The 17,746-nt window shown below is 40.6% G+C and overlaps 1 protein-coding gene across 1 annotated transcript in view; it reads left to right on the forward strand.

Moving 5' to 3' along the window:
- The window catches only part of BEND6 (BEN domain containing 6), a 16,604-nt gene extending 3,952 nt beyond the window's left edge, over positions 1–12,652 (forward strand). The window contains exons 2-8 of the mRNA XM_026036672.1: positions 5,143–5,375; positions 5,490–5,635; positions 6,152–6,250; positions 6,619–6,796; positions 8,199–8,416; positions 9,982–10,174; positions 12,193–12,652. Of these exons, the coding sequence (XP_025892457.1) occupies positions 5,180–5,375; positions 5,490–5,635; positions 6,152–6,250; positions 6,619–6,796; positions 8,199–8,416; positions 9,982–10,174; positions 12,193–12,335 (1,173 nt within the window). The 5' untranslated portion in view covers positions 5,143–5,179 and the 3' untranslated portion in view covers positions 12,336–12,652. The remainder of the gene's footprint in view (positions 1–5,142; positions 5,376–5,489; positions 5,636–6,151; positions 6,251–6,618; positions 6,797–8,198; positions 8,417–9,981; positions 10,175–12,192) is intronic.
- The last annotated feature ends 5,094 nt before the right edge of the window (positions 12,653–17,746 follow it).

The raw sequence follows: 17,746 nt of genomic DNA on the forward strand, positions 1-17,746 counted from the left end.
TAGGTTATCATTTAAACTCAATCACTGGAGCCCAGAGATCCTCAGCTGAATTTAGATGGTTCTGGAAAATCTGCAGTGTGCAGTTCTCAACCCAAAACTGCAGATTCCTTCCGTWAAGTCATCCTCTCCCATGAAATGACTAAGATCACACTGTAAATATTTTGAACCATAACAACACTTCAYTCCTCAGACAGCATCTAATTCCAGTGAAATCATTAGTAAATCTCATATTGGTTTCAGGGGAATAAGATGAGAACCTAYAACAGGGCATAAAAGGTTGTATTTTCCATCATAAATTAAACACAGAAAATCAGTAATTCTAAGACTTYTGTTTAGCCCAAGGGCTTTATACAAACATTGTGTAATGTCCTACCAAGTTCAATTAAAATGCCATAATCAAATAAACACCAAACAAATCTATGACTACTATTCATTAGGCTGAAATGGAAATAAATGTTTTTAAGTGAGATGGATGAAATTCTATCCCAACAGAGGGATTGCCAAGGAAAATTAGTATTACCAAAAGACAAATAGTATTAGAGGACAGACAATATAAAACGTTAGTACTTTATTATGGTTCTGTGTTGTGTGGCTATGGTACAATTGAAGTCTGATCTTGTTTTGTTTCAACTGCTTTTGCCCATGGCAAAGCTCCCTCTCTTTTAAGCCACAACAGAATCAGACCCATTGAGTAGCACCACAATCTCATGTTGTAAATTTGAAGTATTTTACACTGCGTTTACTGAAAGGAAGGAGAAATAATGATGCCACCATGCCATCTGCCACTTCTCAAGCTGAATAGAACAGACTATGTCAGTCAAAGGGTAAAATATTTCTTTAAAATTACTTTGTGTTTATTTTCCTTGTTAAGGCGTTTTGGTTGCTTAGTAACAATATTCTGCATGTGAACTTGTAGCATCTGTGCAGAATGTGAGATGTTAACATGTTTGTAAAAATTAGGAATCCAATTAACGTTACCTCTATGGTCCTTTTAAATGATGTCCTCTATTTTTTTTCCTTCTGCAGATCACCTGCTTTTGTAAAAAGGGACAGATTTGTATCTCAGAACAGAGAGAAATTATAAGTTTGGGCTTCAGTACTTATGAGAAAAAGAGGCTGGTCTTTTTACTTGGAGAATGTAGTAAAGTAATTTGTGAAATACCTAAGTGGCTCTCAAACGCTGTGTAATTCTGCCTGTGTGGTTACTGCATGCTGGATAATGTCTGTCAGCAATTACATGTCTCCCAATTAAACTAACAAGAAAAGCACTCCATGTCAGGAATCTAACTTGATGACTCTCAGAACTATGGGAGAAAGATTTTAAGCAGAGAACCAGAGGCACATCAAGAGATGTTGAACTCCATCCTCTCACCTCTCCAGCAGAAGGTCTATTGGAAGGTACCCTACAACTTCACAGGCAGAAACAGCTGATCTGGGGGGTTTGGACCAAGGCAGATGCCCTAAGCACACACGCACCTACCCACCTCTGTATAGTCCACGGAGGGCAATAGRCTCACCCAGACAGTAAGTCATCTGTCTGCCTTAGGATGGGATGAATCACCTTTTTCTGCATTGACTAAAGCAAGCCAAACACGTCTAGCCAGCAGCACGCTTTTAAGATAATTAAAGTTTGTCRAGATTAATCCCTCCGTGCATGTTCATTTTATTTTTTTCTGTTGGATTTATAYATCTGGTGTATTTTACCTTCTGTTGTGGCAGTCCATGCTCATGTAAGGTTCACATGAACTCCAGCTGGGAAGCAGCGTGAGAAAACACTGCAGCACTCACCTTCCGATACGCGAAGTGTTTGACTGGGTCCTTTCCTTCATTAGAGACATTTGGTTCTACCTGTCTAATCCCTTCAGTCGCTGGCTGGACATGATGCCTGCAGACAGCTGGGTATTATCCCCAGGGCCCTGGGATTGTCACAGTGAATTCTGTGGAAAGATACAGTTTCATTAAGGTGTGTTGAGGGAGCTGAAGCCATAGCCCCATTAAAAAAAAAAAAACTAATTATTGCGGTGGGCAGTGTAGCAATTTCTGCTCACTTTATGTAATGTAGGAGTTTGAGCTGGTGCCCAGCAGAGCTGTGGCACAGGAGAGGGGCCTGGCCAGCCTCTCTTGCTTCTCTTTTCCTGCTGTTGCCTCCCTGAAAGCAGCACAAGCCACAGGACTGTGCAGAGGCTCGGAAAGCAGCCAGGAAGCTCTATCCCTCCTTCCAGAAGCTAAAGGGCTGGAGATGCCCCTCCTTTCTCCCCTTGACTGTTTGTGAACCCTTACCTGATTCCTTTCAGCATCCTATGGAGCCTATATGATAATTTGGCAGCTGTTAAGGCTCTCAGTGAAATCAGTTTAGCTGTTTACTGGCACCTCCTCCCACTGCAGGCAAGCATCCTGCCAGCTCAGCAGTCAGAGAGAAGATTGTAGCTGATGCAGACGAGTTGCTGGACCCCAAAAGCCCTGCAATGCCCGTGATAAAAGCTGCAGCTCTCATTGACTGGCAGAATGGATAGGTTGACACTCACTGTTTACCTTGGCATCAGGGCCTGGAGCTCTTCACATGGATATATGGATCTAGGTGCATGAAGGCCTGTGCATACTTTTTTCTTTTTTCCCCCCTACTCTTAGATAATTTGGATAATAGTGTAATGAAGACTGCAAGAAGGATTTATTTCATTATGGAAGACTAGATTCTACTGGCCACGTGTCTACCAGTGACATGCAGCTCCTGTCATGAGCTTCAAACATCCAGAAACCCCAGTATCCATTGAGCTTGTGAAGCCCTAAAACACACACACCTGATACTTTCAGATAACTGTTAGACTCACTACATACCTGCTTGTGGTCACAGTGTGTATGCAAATAGTCCCAGTGCCTTGGGGAATCATCACTTCCATGCATGGAACATTTGCTTTATTTTCTGACTTGGTAATTCTGTGCAAACACAAAACACAAACACGCTCCATGGCTAAGGGGACATTTGTCTAAGACTGCAGAGCTGCAGGCTGTTTGGGGGCTACGAGACATAGTCAGTAGCAGCAGCTCTTAGTCTTAGTACATGGGCAGGTGTTGAGACCCCGTGCTGTTATGTGAGCTCTTTGGAGCATAATGAAGTATCTCAGAACCCCTCCCAATTCTTGCAGGTGAACGTGAGTTTGCTTGAAAATTGAAGGACTGGGTGATGGGGATTATTGGGCTCAGTTGTCATAGGTGGAAGTTAACAGCTTTATGCACAATGAGAAATTATGAGGTGAGCAGTGAGTATAAATATACAAAAAGTCTAAAAATGAAGAAAAGATACTAATGTTTAATGTGGTTGCATATGCAAGCTGTTCCAAATCAGGAGTCTTGTGACTTTAACAAATATCTGGTTTCATTCTGGGTCTTACCTGCCTCTATTAAATTCTCAATTGAATTGATGAAATTTTTTTTCCTTTCCATTTTGTTTTGTCTATATGTTTGCTTATTTGGATGATTCCTTCCTGTGGGGTGAAGATCCACAGGGTAGGTGGCAGAATTAGGCCTCCAGCAACTCATGCTAACATAAATATTCAAGCTGCATCCTCCCTCGAGTTTACAGGGGAAGATTTTTTTTTCAGATTATTCTAATTCTCTTCATTTTCTAGAGAAACTTMTGCAAATTTTTGCAAATCCCAGTTCTTTAGCATGTCAGTCCACTACTTAACAATGCTACTGCACTGGATGCATTCTGCAAAAAGTATGATTTAATATTCTTCTTTTTAATGGTAGTTTCTTATACTGCTTACCTCATTATATCCAACAAGCACTTAGACAAGAGCACAGTTGTCCTGCAAATGAACAAGTTCAYGTCTGTGTGGAAAGCCAGCTCTTGTGAAGCACAGCACAGACACGGTGAATAGCAGTGGTCTGGGCTCCTACGAGAGAATTGACATTGCTCCTTAGAGCCAGACTTTCTCACTTTGACATAATAGCTGCAAGTAATTCTTCTTTCCTAGCTCTGAGTTACCTTTCTGACAGCCCCTGCATGAGGCACTAGATTTGCTTCTGACTGATTGAGGCCAARTAAATCAGAAATCACAGTTACAGCTGCAAATTCATGAGTCTGCAGCCCTGTGAAATTAATTCACCTCTATGAACTGACAGGCCAAACCCTATGTGTGTTGGGAAGAAGATGAAAATTTAACAAAAACTGGTTTGGGTCTATGTATTTTAATGTTTTTAAAGTGGAAAAATCGTTTGCAGAGTGTAATAGAAACATGTATTTGAACTGATAACACTTGCAGTCACGTTCAATAACATATTTCGCATTTCATATTTTAATGTATGGCATATCAGCTTGATTAGATAAACAAACTACAAAGTATGACTAGTTCCTTTTTTCTAGTGTAGAACCTCAGTGCATTAAAAAGGGCTAAAATGACCCCTTATTTAAGAATATTAAATTCTTAAATTTAATAYTTTATTAAATTAAATTCTTAAATTAAAGGAGAGAATTTGTGTGTATATTTGGTCTGGGTTCTCTGTGTTGGAGTTGTTCTTCATGAGGCAGCCCAGCTCCCTTCCAGGCCTCAGCCTGTCATTTCTTATATAGATCAAATTTTCCAGTGCCAGAATGCRTCACGCTCCATCCAGTCACTTGTCCAGGGTTTCCTGGGTTGTTTTCTTGAGGCTGCCATGGCACATCTTACTTCCCACAAGGTGATGAGTATAGTCCTGGGAGTCACACAGCCCTTTTAATAGTATATATAGAGATTTGGTACTTTCCCCTACTGGAGGGGAAGTTCTTATCATACCTGGATCTTTCAGTCTCTGGACATATTGAAAAGTTCTGTTGGGGCAGATATGGTGGTAGCAGAGATGTGGGACAGGAGATAGATGAGACATGTACAGTACAGAAGCCAGGACTCTCTAAGTGAAAGCTGCTTCTGCAGTTTTGGAGGCAACTGCCTTCCCAATGTATGYGTGTTGAGCAGACTGCATTCCCACCTTTCAGAGGAGATTTAACATGTCACTTGGCTGGCTTTCACTTCCTTATCTGGAATATTTTCATACAAGATAATTTTCAAAATTAGGAATAGGAGGATGGGTCAGGGCTTTTAAGTTATTCTCGTAGCATTCGTGTGGCATGACCCAGTAACAGCTATTTTTTTTATTCTGCAGGTTGTGTCTGTGTGACAAGAACACATGATTTTTAACAATGAAAAAATTCACTCTCTTTGATTTTGTAAGTGATAACTCACTGCAAATTGGAGAGACTTCCTGGATAGAAGATCTTCCCAGTGATGACAACGAACTAGAAAGGCTCCTGAAACGAAATGAGCATGTGCTGGTGAACTGGCCTGTGGGAGAAAGAAGGACAGAGAAGCACCTGGTGAAGGTTGTGTACATGAGTGGTGAGTACAGTGCAGAGYTTGGGGCTGACAGGGGATTTTACTCTACTTACAAAGTAGCAGTACTTAATTTTGCTGATTATTCTTTTCTTGGGCCTTTCTTTCCCTTCACTTCAGATGACCCCCAAGAGCTGGTGGAAATGATGCAGAAGATACTGCAAGCAGATGAAATTACAAAAATACAAGTCCTTGGAAAAGGCAAGAGAAAGAGGATAGAAATGATATTCTCCGAAAGTGAGGACAGTGACCTGGCTCAAGCACAGGTGAGTTTCTGTCTTTATGGGGTAAGCTCATGATATAATCAAGTAGACTGTAGCAGTTGATTCACAGTGAAAACACAAAACAGTGGTTTTGTGGTTCACAGCAAAAAACAAAAAATACATGTGCTGAAGGTAGRAATACTTCACATGATGTCCCAGCACAGTAACATGTCGGAGAAAGCATTTAGGCCAACTTAGGCTTATGTAAAGAAAAAATGTTATTCAAGATTTTGGGTGCCCTATAGATCCGTTGCATCCTCTGCCATAAGACACATCCCTGAGCACTGCACAAGGGCAGGGCCCAGCATTTCTGATCTCTGCTTGGTTCTGAGGACTGCAGTGGCACAACTAGGGGAAAGAAGACCTACAGCTCAAGATTAACAAAAGGCTGCAAATGTTTTACTCAAAAATACTCAAAAATAGAGAATGTCACGGAAAAAGTGAAATTTATAGTATACCACAAGATACTCAGATGGAGAGTTCTCTAGAAATGGAGAGGAACTGTGCTCTTGCTTGCAGGGGAGAATGCTGAGGCCTGTGAAAAGGAAGAAATCATTACAGGCAGCTGCCTCTGCTAACATCCTRAGTCAGCTTGAAACATCTTTAATTAACAAACAGGTAAACATTTTGTCTGGAATAATTTGAATCTGTTAAGGAAAAGGAAACATTTATTTATTTGAAGGAGATATCAGAGCTTTGGTTTGGTAAAGTTTTGGTTCTTAAAGGTAACACCTTAGAAAAGCAGTGAATGGAGAACATAAAGGGAAAAAAATCTAACAGATAAGTGTTATTCTGCAATTTCATTTAGAATTCAAACCTAAACAGTAAAATTCATGTTCTGTAACGGGTATCAATAAAATACACCGAGTCTRTTTGTATAGTTTGTGTATATAAAGGCAATATTCTGATTTAGCCAGATATTGTGATGATAATTTTAATGCTTTAATTTTCTGTGTGTTGATTTAAATAGACTTTTTTTTTTCCAGAGAGAGCCCTATTCAGGAAACAACTATTCGTACAGTGAAAGCAGCAGTGAGGATGAAGAGCCCTTATTTCAACTATCCAAGGTGGAGCTGTGTGCCAAAATAAAGAGCCTCAAGAGGAAACTGGCAGACACCATGAGGGAAAACTGCCGCCTGAGGCAGTCCCTGGTCGTGCTCCAAGGTAAAGACAGGGGAAACGCGGTGCTGAAGCGCAGAGCCTGAAGGCTGTGAAAAGCTGGATTTATAAAAGAGCCTTTGGATGGGAGTTATGGATGCTCGAGCACCTGGCAAGGTCAAGGCCTACCGATAGTACAGTCTTCGTCACATAGCAACATTTAATTCCAGCAACACTTACAAAATAAAATCATCTTGAGTGGAGACCACATGATCACAAGGTTAAAAGCAGAAAAATCTATCCAAATCCTGCCAGTTAGTCCCGCGAAAATGTTTCTTTCCTATATGTAACCACAGGCTAAACTTGAATACTCCATTGACCAGTCCAAGGAAATCTTACTCATTAAGCAACTATTCTTCATCTACTGAAATTGCCTTTATTTTGGAATGCTTTTATTTTAAAATTATTTGGTTAATAATCAGTATTGATTATTAAGTTAGATCTAAGTTAGATCTAAGTTAGATCTAGGAATAACACATTAATTCTTTCATGAAGCTTTCTATTTTGTTCTTTTATAAATGAATCTTTAATCACTTAGTGACCATCTCTGAAGTCTCTCTTATTTGACCCTGAGCCTTTTTCTGAAGTATCCAAGACTGAATCCAATATTTCAAATCACTGTGAATAAATTTTCAAAGAGGATATGCTACTTCCTAACCAGCTACATCATAGCACTCATGCACAACCYGCTACATCTCTTGTTTTTATTGTCTTATGATTTTGTAAATACTTATTATTTTCCTTCTCCACCTGTTAGTGTCACACAACTTAGACATTTAAGTCCTTTCATCTTGAGCATTTTTACAGCATTTTCCAATAAGTTAATGATTTTGTACCTTGCTGATTCTTTATCCATCACATCCTTTCAGCTCACTAAATTAATTTTTTTTAATGCACTCAATGAAAACTTATTTTTGAAACTAAATGTTAATCAGAGAAGTGGCCATTTAAAAGACGTTCTCTATAGATTAAAAAATGGGAAAATAGAGTAATTTAAGGTGTCTGTAAGGTGTAACTCCTTTGAAACAACCGAAAAATCAAGCGTATCACTATTTGGCCTGTATTCAGCATCACTGAAGGCTTGTTCAGATTTTGAGATAGCAAAAAGAAGAAAAAGAAAAATACCTACCTTAGTGCTGTGAGGGGCATAATCTGCTTTTAGTATGAGAGAACTTATGTAGCATGTTGGGAAGGCAGAGGCCACAACTTCACAGGTGACAGCAGGAGAACGACAGGAAGATTTTGAGAAACTAGGAAAAAAAAACCCATGTTAAAGCATCTTTGTTGATTACTTTCACTCTTTTTCTTGTGTGACAGGACTTTAATTACAAAAATATGTGTGCTGACACAGTTGGAGTCTGGAAGATCCCATGACAGTTCTTAGCCATTACTTTCCATTTAATTCCAGTGTTGCCACAGGCAGTCACCCATTTTGAGGAGCTGGTGGGCATGGCAGAAGCTCTGCTCAAAGGAGGAGTGACAAYGTCGGGGTCCAGCCTTCCCTCACATGCTGTTTGGAAACCGCCAGGCAATTCTTACGCAGATTCCTGTGCAACTATGCACAGTAACTCCAGCTCACCCGTGACTTTGAACGTGGAAGATGAGGAGCAACAGATTGAGAAACAGGTCAGATAAGAGGCAATTTAAAGCACAAAAACTAAAAATTGTATAACAGATATAAAAAGGATCAGGAAAAATGGTTCTGGGCTCCTCAATATGAGAGGGATGTGGAACTTCTAGAGAGGGTCCAGCATAGGGCGACAAAGATGGTTAAGGGCCTGGAGCATCCACTGTATGAGGAAAGAGTGAGCGAGCTGGGTCTTTTTAGCRTGGAGAAAACTGAGAAGAGATCTGATCAATATATATAAATACCTGAGGGGAGAATGTAGAGAGGATGACCCTTGGTGATGACCAGTGACAGGACAAGGAGTAATGGGTACAAGTTGAAACACAGTCAGTTCCATCTCCATGTGAGGGAACTTCTTTCCTGTGGGGGTGACAGAGCCCTGGCACAGGCTGCCCARGGAGGTTGTGGAGTCTCCTTCTCTGGAGATCTTCAAAACCCACCTGGATGCCGGCCTGTGCCCCGTGCTCTGGGTGTCCCTGCTGGAGCAGGAGGTTGGACTAGATGATCTCTAGAGGTCCCTTCCAACCTCAACCCTCCTGTGCTTCTGTGAAATCATTCTATCTTCATTCACTCGATGAAGTGACTGAAGAGCTTGTTTTGTGCAGAGGGACATTTCCATGGGTCACCCTAGACATACTTCAGCGTGCTGGTGCGGCCTGGAACTTGTTTGGAGTTCTTTGGCTTTGCACAGGCCCACTCATCACGAGCAGAATGTGAGTGAATGAAGGAAACACTGAGATCCAAGAACAGGTCCTGCTCTGGTGTTTCAAATACTGGAGGGGAATGACAGCATTTCAGAGGTTATCTAAGGAAAATACCAGCACAATCTGTTTAAAGCACTAATAAGTAAAATGGAAGATGGTGTTTTCTGCTCTTGTTCCAAACACCAGCCAGCTGTCAGTAGAAATATATATTTTGCACTGCATAAAGATATTCCCATATTCTCCATTATAACAGAACAGAATTGAGAAGCCTCAGGCATAGAGGCTGTACAGGAAAAAAAAAAAAAAAGAAAAAAAAAACTAATGAAAATAATAATTCCAGCTTCTGCATTCACAATTCTCACAAGCATTTTTTGTGCACTGAGTCATGCCAATCTGTAGAAGTCATGTGTCCTTATGGGGTTCCCCCCCTCAAATAAATGCATTAAGAATTATCAAGGCGTGATTCTTTGACTAAATAGCACAGTGCACAAGATCTGCCTAGCCCAAGGAACTAAAGAGACCAAGTTATCTGAGCAACCTAACCTTCCTGCTGAATAGAAGTAGCTCAGAACTGTACATTGGGAGAGTTTGCATGCAGCTGTGGTGTGGAAACCTCCAGTGTAGAAAGCTCCAGTGTGGAAACCTCCTGGGGCCACACATGGCAGTGCCTGGAGCATCCAGAGGCACCGCTGTTGGTTTGGGCACAGCATCCTGTTTGTGGCATGTGAGCAGAAGGACTGAGAGCTGCCTGAACGTGTCCTGTTGCTGCCACGCAGAGCAAGAAGGGCTGCTGGGGAAGTGGTGCATAATATTTCCAGGTAACTTCAATAGTTCTGCCTATGACCAATTTTGTTTTCCAGTTCAAGATCGAGAAGTGGCAGATTGCACTTTGCAACAAGAGCAAACCTCAGAAGTTTATAAATGACTTGATGCAAGCCCTTTATACACACGAATACATGGCCACGCACAGCCTGACGGGTGCAAAGTCCTCCTCCTCCAGGGACAAAGCAGCAAAACCAGCTATGAATCAGAATGAAGTTCAGGAAATCATAGGTGATGACTTGTTAACATTATTCAATATGGCACTGAATTGACAGGGGCTTTCTTGAGGGGCAGTAAAACATTACAGCTGCTAACTCAGCTCATGGACTATTTCATATTTTCTTCTTCGTCTTCTCTTTGTTTTAACTTAGCTGTGATAAAGGCTTATAGTGAAGTGCTATGTAGTAGTGTTTCAGATGAGCAAATTCTGTGTTTTCATTTAATAGTGGCATAGCAGCAATGTAATTTTTTTTAGCCTTTGCAAGAATTATATACAACAGTCATGCCTGGAACACAAAGGTAACAAATAAAAGGGAGGCAAAGGGAGTACATTTGATCAGCTTTGAAATAAGGCCTGCTCTATTCTGTAGTTGGTGAAGATTACAAATTCTGACATTTTAAATAGGGTTTCAGGCAAAGCAAAGAGAAAAGTATAAAATACAGTGATTGGGGAAGCAAGGAGAATGGATTTCCTGATGAGGTTTAAGGCAGAAAGTGTTTGGTGCATAGGAAAGAGAAAATCATTTCATATGAACAGAAAGAGAAAATCATTGCAGATGCAAGTAGCAACTTTAAAGAACGTCATATTTTGTTAGCACCAATTTTATTTGGATTAATACCAGTAAACCTTAATGGTTTACTAATTTAGCCGTATTTTCTGAACCAGAATCCCTTCCCCACTGCCAGTCTTCTTCCGTACCCTAAAGTCCCTCCAGTCCCCGCACCCCTTTGACAAGTTTTATTGAAGTTGGCCATCAGTTTCAAGAGTTACCAATAGGGTTTTTACGGTACAGTTGCATATACCTCTTTTTCTTAGGAGGCTATATAGAGAAAAAAAGTGCCAAAATCAAGAAGAAAGAGACAGTGAAGTGGTAAAAATGTATTTAGGACAGTTTGACAATAAAGTAACATAAAACTGAATATATCCAAGTGAATATATCCAAAAATACATAATGGGAATAATAATGTTTTTGGTAGCTTTGCCTGTTTCTCGAGTGCCAGCTATGAAGAGGAGTACACTCTCTTTGCCAGGGTATTATCAGGAGAGGTGGACATAGCCAAAGATCAGGTGGATGAGAGAAACAAGGAAAGAAAATTCACCAAGTTCAAGGAAAAAAAAGCCGTAAGAAACGAAGAGCTAGGGATTTAAGACACCAGATAATAAATAGCTTGAGTGTTAAAAAAAAAAAGGTTTCTTGGTTGAAAAGCTACTGGCAGCTTTTTTAAAGTGAAAGGGTGGGTTCAGTGAAAGGGTCTGAGCAAAAGTGAAAAGGAAAGCAGAGAATATAATATAACCCGAACGCAATACACAGACTGCTGCAGGAGAGCTCAGTGACAAAGGGAACCTATAGCAAAGTTAAAGAAATGTTATTAAGCGAAACCAAAGCCCTCAAGAAATCAATAAAAAACTGTTAAAATAACATTATACAGGAGAAGAAGAAAACTAAGGAGGAAGTATGAGAATTCTAGGACTGCAGAAAATGAGTTAGATCAGATTATTTAAAGAAGAGGAAAGCTGTTGAAATGAAAGGAAATTAAAACGGACGATGGAAAGTGAAGATAATGGAGAAGAGGGGAGCAGGAAGCGCATTCCTGATGCCCAGTTCTGTTAGTATTGCCTTCAAAAAACATTAGGCAGTTAATGGAAAAAAGAGAAAAGCAATTTTGGAGAAGGAGACGTGGACTGCAAATGAAGAGTAATGAAGAGACACTGCAGGATTCAGTGGGGTGAGAACTATGGAGGACAGAAATAGTCATGTCTGATAAGGAACAGAACGGAGGAAGGGAACAATATCCCTTGTAAGTGATGCTTGGCCCTGGAGCTGCCTTTGAGGAGGCCAAAGGCAGGCACAGCAGCATGGGAGGCACAGGGAGAGGTGTGCAGCACCTGTGAAGCAGTCAGTGAACACCACTACAGCTGCAGCTGTGGTAGTTGGAAGTGTCAAAGATGCAATAAATGCATTTTGGGTCATGCACGTGTGGTTTCCATGGTTTGGAAGCCTCATATATGTCATCTCTTTGCTTTGTAGGAATCACCAAACAGTTGTTTCCAAACACAGATGATGCTTTGATTAGAAGAATGATGGGACAAAAACTAAACAATTGCACCAAGAAACCAATTTTAAGCAAAGATCTTAACTCAGGTGCTTTTCAGAATCATGGCTTCTGGTAAGTCTCCAAAACAAATGACATATACAGTGTGCCATTGCCTATGTTCCCTGTGGCAATGAAAATCAAAAACAATCTTAAAAGTTATCTTTAAGGTATGTGTTCAGATATGCGTTGCCCAGTAGCTAAATATTTTCGTGTCCAATGTACAGTGATTACAGTATATAAAAGCAGCTCGGCTTACCATTACAGCACAAAAGAATGTTGCTTATTCTGGACAAGGCAGCACAAGGTAAGTAAAGAACAGGAAGAGAAGACAAGAGTGAGGACATGAAGTTACTTTACTTTGATCAGTGTATTTTATACATTTATACATGTATTTTATACATTTATACATACATATACAAATCTATTTTAGATTTGACATTATTTACTTTCCTATTATGAGCATATTTACCTTCTGAATAAGACTAGCCTAAAACTGATGAACGCACCACTGTTGACAGTGGAGTCACCTATTTGCGTAATCCTTTTTCCATATATACCAAACATATATATTTATATACTTAAAAACTTACTTATATAGAATATGGCAGGGCAGAACTTAAAAAAATAGAGAAAAATATTTGATATATATATATCTATATATAAAGAAGGCTCCACATGTGTAGAAGGCAACTCTATAGGATTTTTATCCTGACTTAGGAAAGCTCCTCTATAGGAATGCAAAGAGGGACAAGATTAGTATAAAACCAGTGGGGCTGGGTGATACACTATATTTTTCCTTGTCCTATAAAAAGAGCAAATCAAAGATAAACATTTGAAAATACATTGTYGTTGGTTCACACAGGTGAAAGTAATAGCACAAAAAGACAGACTTGTTCTTCTTTGGAGTGTTATAGCTTAAATGTAATGGTACMTATGACTTTTATAATCTTCAGCAGATGAATCCATAAACTTTGCTAATTCTTGACTGTTACCCTGCGGCACAGAAGCAATTCTCCTGAAGTCTTAACAGGAGGATCTTGAGCACCAGCTCAACAGTACAAATACACAATATATACAACAAACACCATTCTGAGTTGCTTTTCAATAGTGCCTGAAGACCTTCCAATTTAAACTTGGTATCTTAAAGCAAAAATATCTTTATTTCTGTTATTGAGATGTCCGTATGTAAAACGCAATTCAATATCCATGGAAACCAGTGCAAATATTGCCTAAATTGATTCTCTTGAATGAGTGTTTAAGAAATGTATTAGTAATTGATCATTTTATACCTAGTCAGAATTTTCTTAAGGTAWAAGTATTTAAATATCATATAAGTGATATGATATTTATATATGATAATATGATATTTAAATATCATATAATCATCCTATAGATAATRTTACTGTTTTTTCTACCTCAGGTGACACTTTTTTTTTGCAAGAAAATTGGGAAAATATTAGACTTCCTTCCGTTCACCTCCCATAGATGAAGTGCAAGAGGAGATAAGTCAAGAGAAACATTTGTTATGTATATAACAAACTGTGTTATGTATACTAACAAATTCAAACTGATGACAGTGTGGTTTCAAACTCCTCTCTCTCTGTTCCTGTTTCCCACCCAACCTCCTCTCCCCACAAAATTACTACAATTCAGAAGACCAAATTGTAGTCAAGTCCATTGGGACAGACAAATCATCCTCTCCGATCTGTCAGACTGAGGTGAGATGAGGGAAAAAAAAGAGCATGTCGATGAGGGGAACTAGTTAAATAGCTTAATACACTGCAGTGCTCCAAAACTTGGGAGAGGAGGGATCATGTCCCTGCTTATTTATGAATTGCCTCCACAGCGGTTMCACGGCTGCTCCTCAGGGCATTCCGCCTTGGGCCCTCCCTCCCGGCGCACAGGACAGTCGGGATCGGGATGAGGATCCACCAGCTGCTAAGGCACCAACGCAGCAAGGCCGCAGCTGCCCTGCTGGCCCCTGTGCCGCCGCGCGGGCRCCGCCGGAATGCGGCACATCCGCCTCTTCCCACCCGGAGTCGCGTCCCTTGAGGAGCTTGGCACCCTCTCCCACCCAGGGCTGCCCAGAGGATGTCGGGAATTCAGACGAGGAGGAACAGAAGGTACTTGGCAGCGTTCAAGCTGCCTGTGGAGATTAAGGAACAGTATRAAGTTAAATAGGCAGGAATGATATGTAATGGGCCTGGCATCAATGGTTGAAGATACTGCAAGCAGAACAGAAGTCAGGAACCACTTTCTCAAATCCCACAGCATTAAAATAATAATAATAATAAAGGAAGGTGTATGAAATTCTTTGGCTTTAAGGTATTACTAAATATTTGCACATTATGCTATAATTCAAAAAATATAAACTTGTCCTGAAGAACACAGGAGGAGTTTCCCCTTAGTTAGATAAAGAGCACAGGATTTGCAATAATATCAAAATAAAGTATAAGAGGCACTTTAATTCCCATGCATTCACCATGATAGCTGATGGAAAAGTGAGATCCRGGAAAGTTATTGCATATTGCTGCAAAAAAAAAAAATACAGTTAGAAAGCAAGGAACCACATGAGCAGTGAAGGAAGATGTAGCTCCCGAGATGTGTGTAAGGGAGAAACAGGATGGCCAGTTCGGCTCCTCTCTCCCTTTGCTGCGAGTGCTGTGGGTTGGCAGCTCCCGCTGCCTCTTCCTTCCCGCACGTCAGCTGCGGAGCCTGAGCAAGGGTGAGCCCTTCAGAGGGTCGCTCGAAGGGCGGCACGGCCAGGAAAGGATGGAGGCGGCAGCTCCTGCTGCGCCTCGCGCTTGGGACACTGCCTTGGGGCTGGGGGGCGGCAAGGGAGGCCGGGCGGCCCTGGCCGCGTCCGTACAAGAAATCCCTGCGCTCCGCGGCGGCCCCTCCGGAGACCTCTGGGTGCAGCAGGGCAACCGGCAGCCTGGGGCTGCCTGGAAAGGGGGGACACGACCCCTTTCCCCCACTGTTGCTTCTCACTGTTTGCCCCACTCAGTTTCTTCACTGTTTCCCCCACTCTTGCTTCTCGGTTTATTTTCAACTGGTTCTAGGTTCACACTGTGCGAGCGGGATGAGAGGTAGAGACCATAGCTGCCAGGTGGAGTGTATTTCCTCTATTTTCATAGAGTAACAACAGTTAAATATAGTTTATACTTGGCATACAAGCAACTAATGAATGAAGACGGAAAAATAAAACCATGAAAATGAAGGAAATTAGGATGATTTGAAGAGAGATATATCTGAATTAGAAATAAATTAGAGGTACTGTTGGGGTGGAGGACARGGTTAGCAGCTGGATACTTTGTGAGAGGGATGCAACCAGCCTTCGTTTTACTGRAACAATAATAAAATGCACTATAGAGAAGATTTTTGCATGGGCAGGGTTGTGGATCTGTTGGCCTTTTTCATCTCTCGTGTCTATCAATTCCTTGTAGGTAGGATTGAGATGAAAGCAGATATGAAAACGACACAAACTCTATCTTATGTTGTTCATTATCATCCGTCAAATGTAACAGAAACATATTCACCATTATGTATATTTTGTAATGTACCTGTATGTATAGCGTACATAAATGTATATAGTTAATCCGTATTTTTGAAGCATCTTTCTATCAAATAAAATTAAACATTATTATGTCTTAGTTTTATTCTTATTCTCTTCTGGGCCTTTTCTGTAATCAGTCACCGTTTTACACTCTCACACTTGCTCTTTTTTACTGGTTCTGAAAAGATCTTCTGTAAAACTCACACCTTTTAACTGGGGAGAGCTCTGGTGTCATGGAGCAGTTCAGCTCCTGGGCTGCTCCCTCTGTCTCTGGGCCAGCACTGGGGGTCACGATGCACTAGGTGGTCCTTCCATGGTCCTTCCAGAATAGGAAGGAGATACAAGTGGTTTTCCAAAAGATCCTGACGACCTCTCTGCGAATACAAAACTCCAGACTAAATAATGGCAGACAAATTGCTACAGAAGTGACAAGGGGAAGGGAGAGGAGAACCAAGCAGTTTAACACTGGTTCTCCCAAGATTTGCCCAAGAATCAGAATTAGTTGGTGACATGTAAATACCGTGTGTCACAAAGTGTAAAATCCAGCTGTTCTCGAGCGATAGAGGATGCGTTACTTGCATTACTCAGAATCAGCGCAGTGCAGTGCTGAAAATCATTTGAACAATCCATTTCTAGTAGTGCATTTTAGATTAAGTTTAAAGATTATCTTGAAAAAAAAAAGAAAAGAATTTGGCCATTGTTTATTATGAACTGGTTAGTAAGAATATTTGTCCTCTAAAGAGGGAAGAACATTGGGGTATGTGAAGACYGGGATTAAAAGATGACTGAAAAACATAATACTACTGAATAAATCAATTTCATGTGTGTCTGGTTCCTGTCCCTTCTTATTAAAATCTAGTATACAACCTGACTATGACTAAAACTAAACTAAACTTAAAAAAAAATCCCTGCCATATCTATGTATTCTAGATTAAGAGTAATACAGTTTGCTTGCTCTTGTGACCACAAGAGGGAAATCAATGGTGAAAAAGAAAAAGAAAAAGAAAAAGAAAAAGAAAAAGAAAAAGAAAAAGAAAAAGAAAAAGAAAAAGAAAAAGAAAAAGAAAAAGAAAAAGAAAAAGAAAAAGAAAAAGAAAAAGAAAAAGAAAAGCACGTTGAAATGTGTTTACATTTTGTAACAGAAAATGAAAAAAAATATTTTCAGGGTAATTGGCTGCAGAGTATTGCTGAGTTCACTCAAAAGTCTGAGATCTGCTTGGAAACAGTTTCTTTATCCTTCAGTTATCCCGATTCCTCCAGGAGGTTTAGACTTTTTCAAGATTTAGTTCAGGAACAGCAGACCATGAGTACTCCCCTCCCTTAATTTTGTTAATATATTGTTAATTTTGACAAAATTGCAGATAACACTTTTTTTTTTAATTTAACTTCGAGATGTAAAATCTGAGCACAGTTTAGGTGGCAGCAGCAATGGCTAACTTTCTAAATGATAATCATGTTTCTATCGTTTGGATAATGAAATAAAACTGTTCTGGAAAGCGTCGTTTATACAGTCCAATCACCATGGCTAGGCTGTACAGGGGAAGCATTTTGTGCACAAGCAGCAGTCTCCTATAGACGAACAACTTGAAAGACACCACTTGTTATTCTGCCCTTTGCTCAGCCTCAACACTGCGGGTAAAGGCAGATCTGTTTGTCCGTGTTAGCTTAGGTATTTCATCATTTTATTTAATGCATAGCCGCCGGCTTCCGCGGCACTTGAAAAAAAAAAAAAGAAAGAAAAAAAAAAAAAAAAAAAAAAAAAAAGAGGGAGGAAGGAAAAACAGAAAGGAAAAGAAAGGAAAAGCAGTGTCGGGATCTCCGCGGCAGAGCCCGCCCCGGGGCGGCGCCGCACGTTGGCCGCGAGGCTCAACGGCCGCCTCGCCGTCGCTCTAACGGTCGCTAACGGCCGCTGCTAACGGCCCGCGCGGCCC

Source organism: Nothoprocta perdicaria, unplaced genomic scaffold (assembly GCF_003342845.1).
Source record: "Nothoprocta perdicaria isolate Ctin4 unplaced genomic scaffold, notPer1 scaffold_184, whole genome shotgun sequence".
Taxonomy (NCBI): domain Eukaryota; kingdom Metazoa; phylum Chordata; class Aves; order Tinamiformes; family Tinamidae; genus Nothoprocta; species Nothoprocta perdicaria.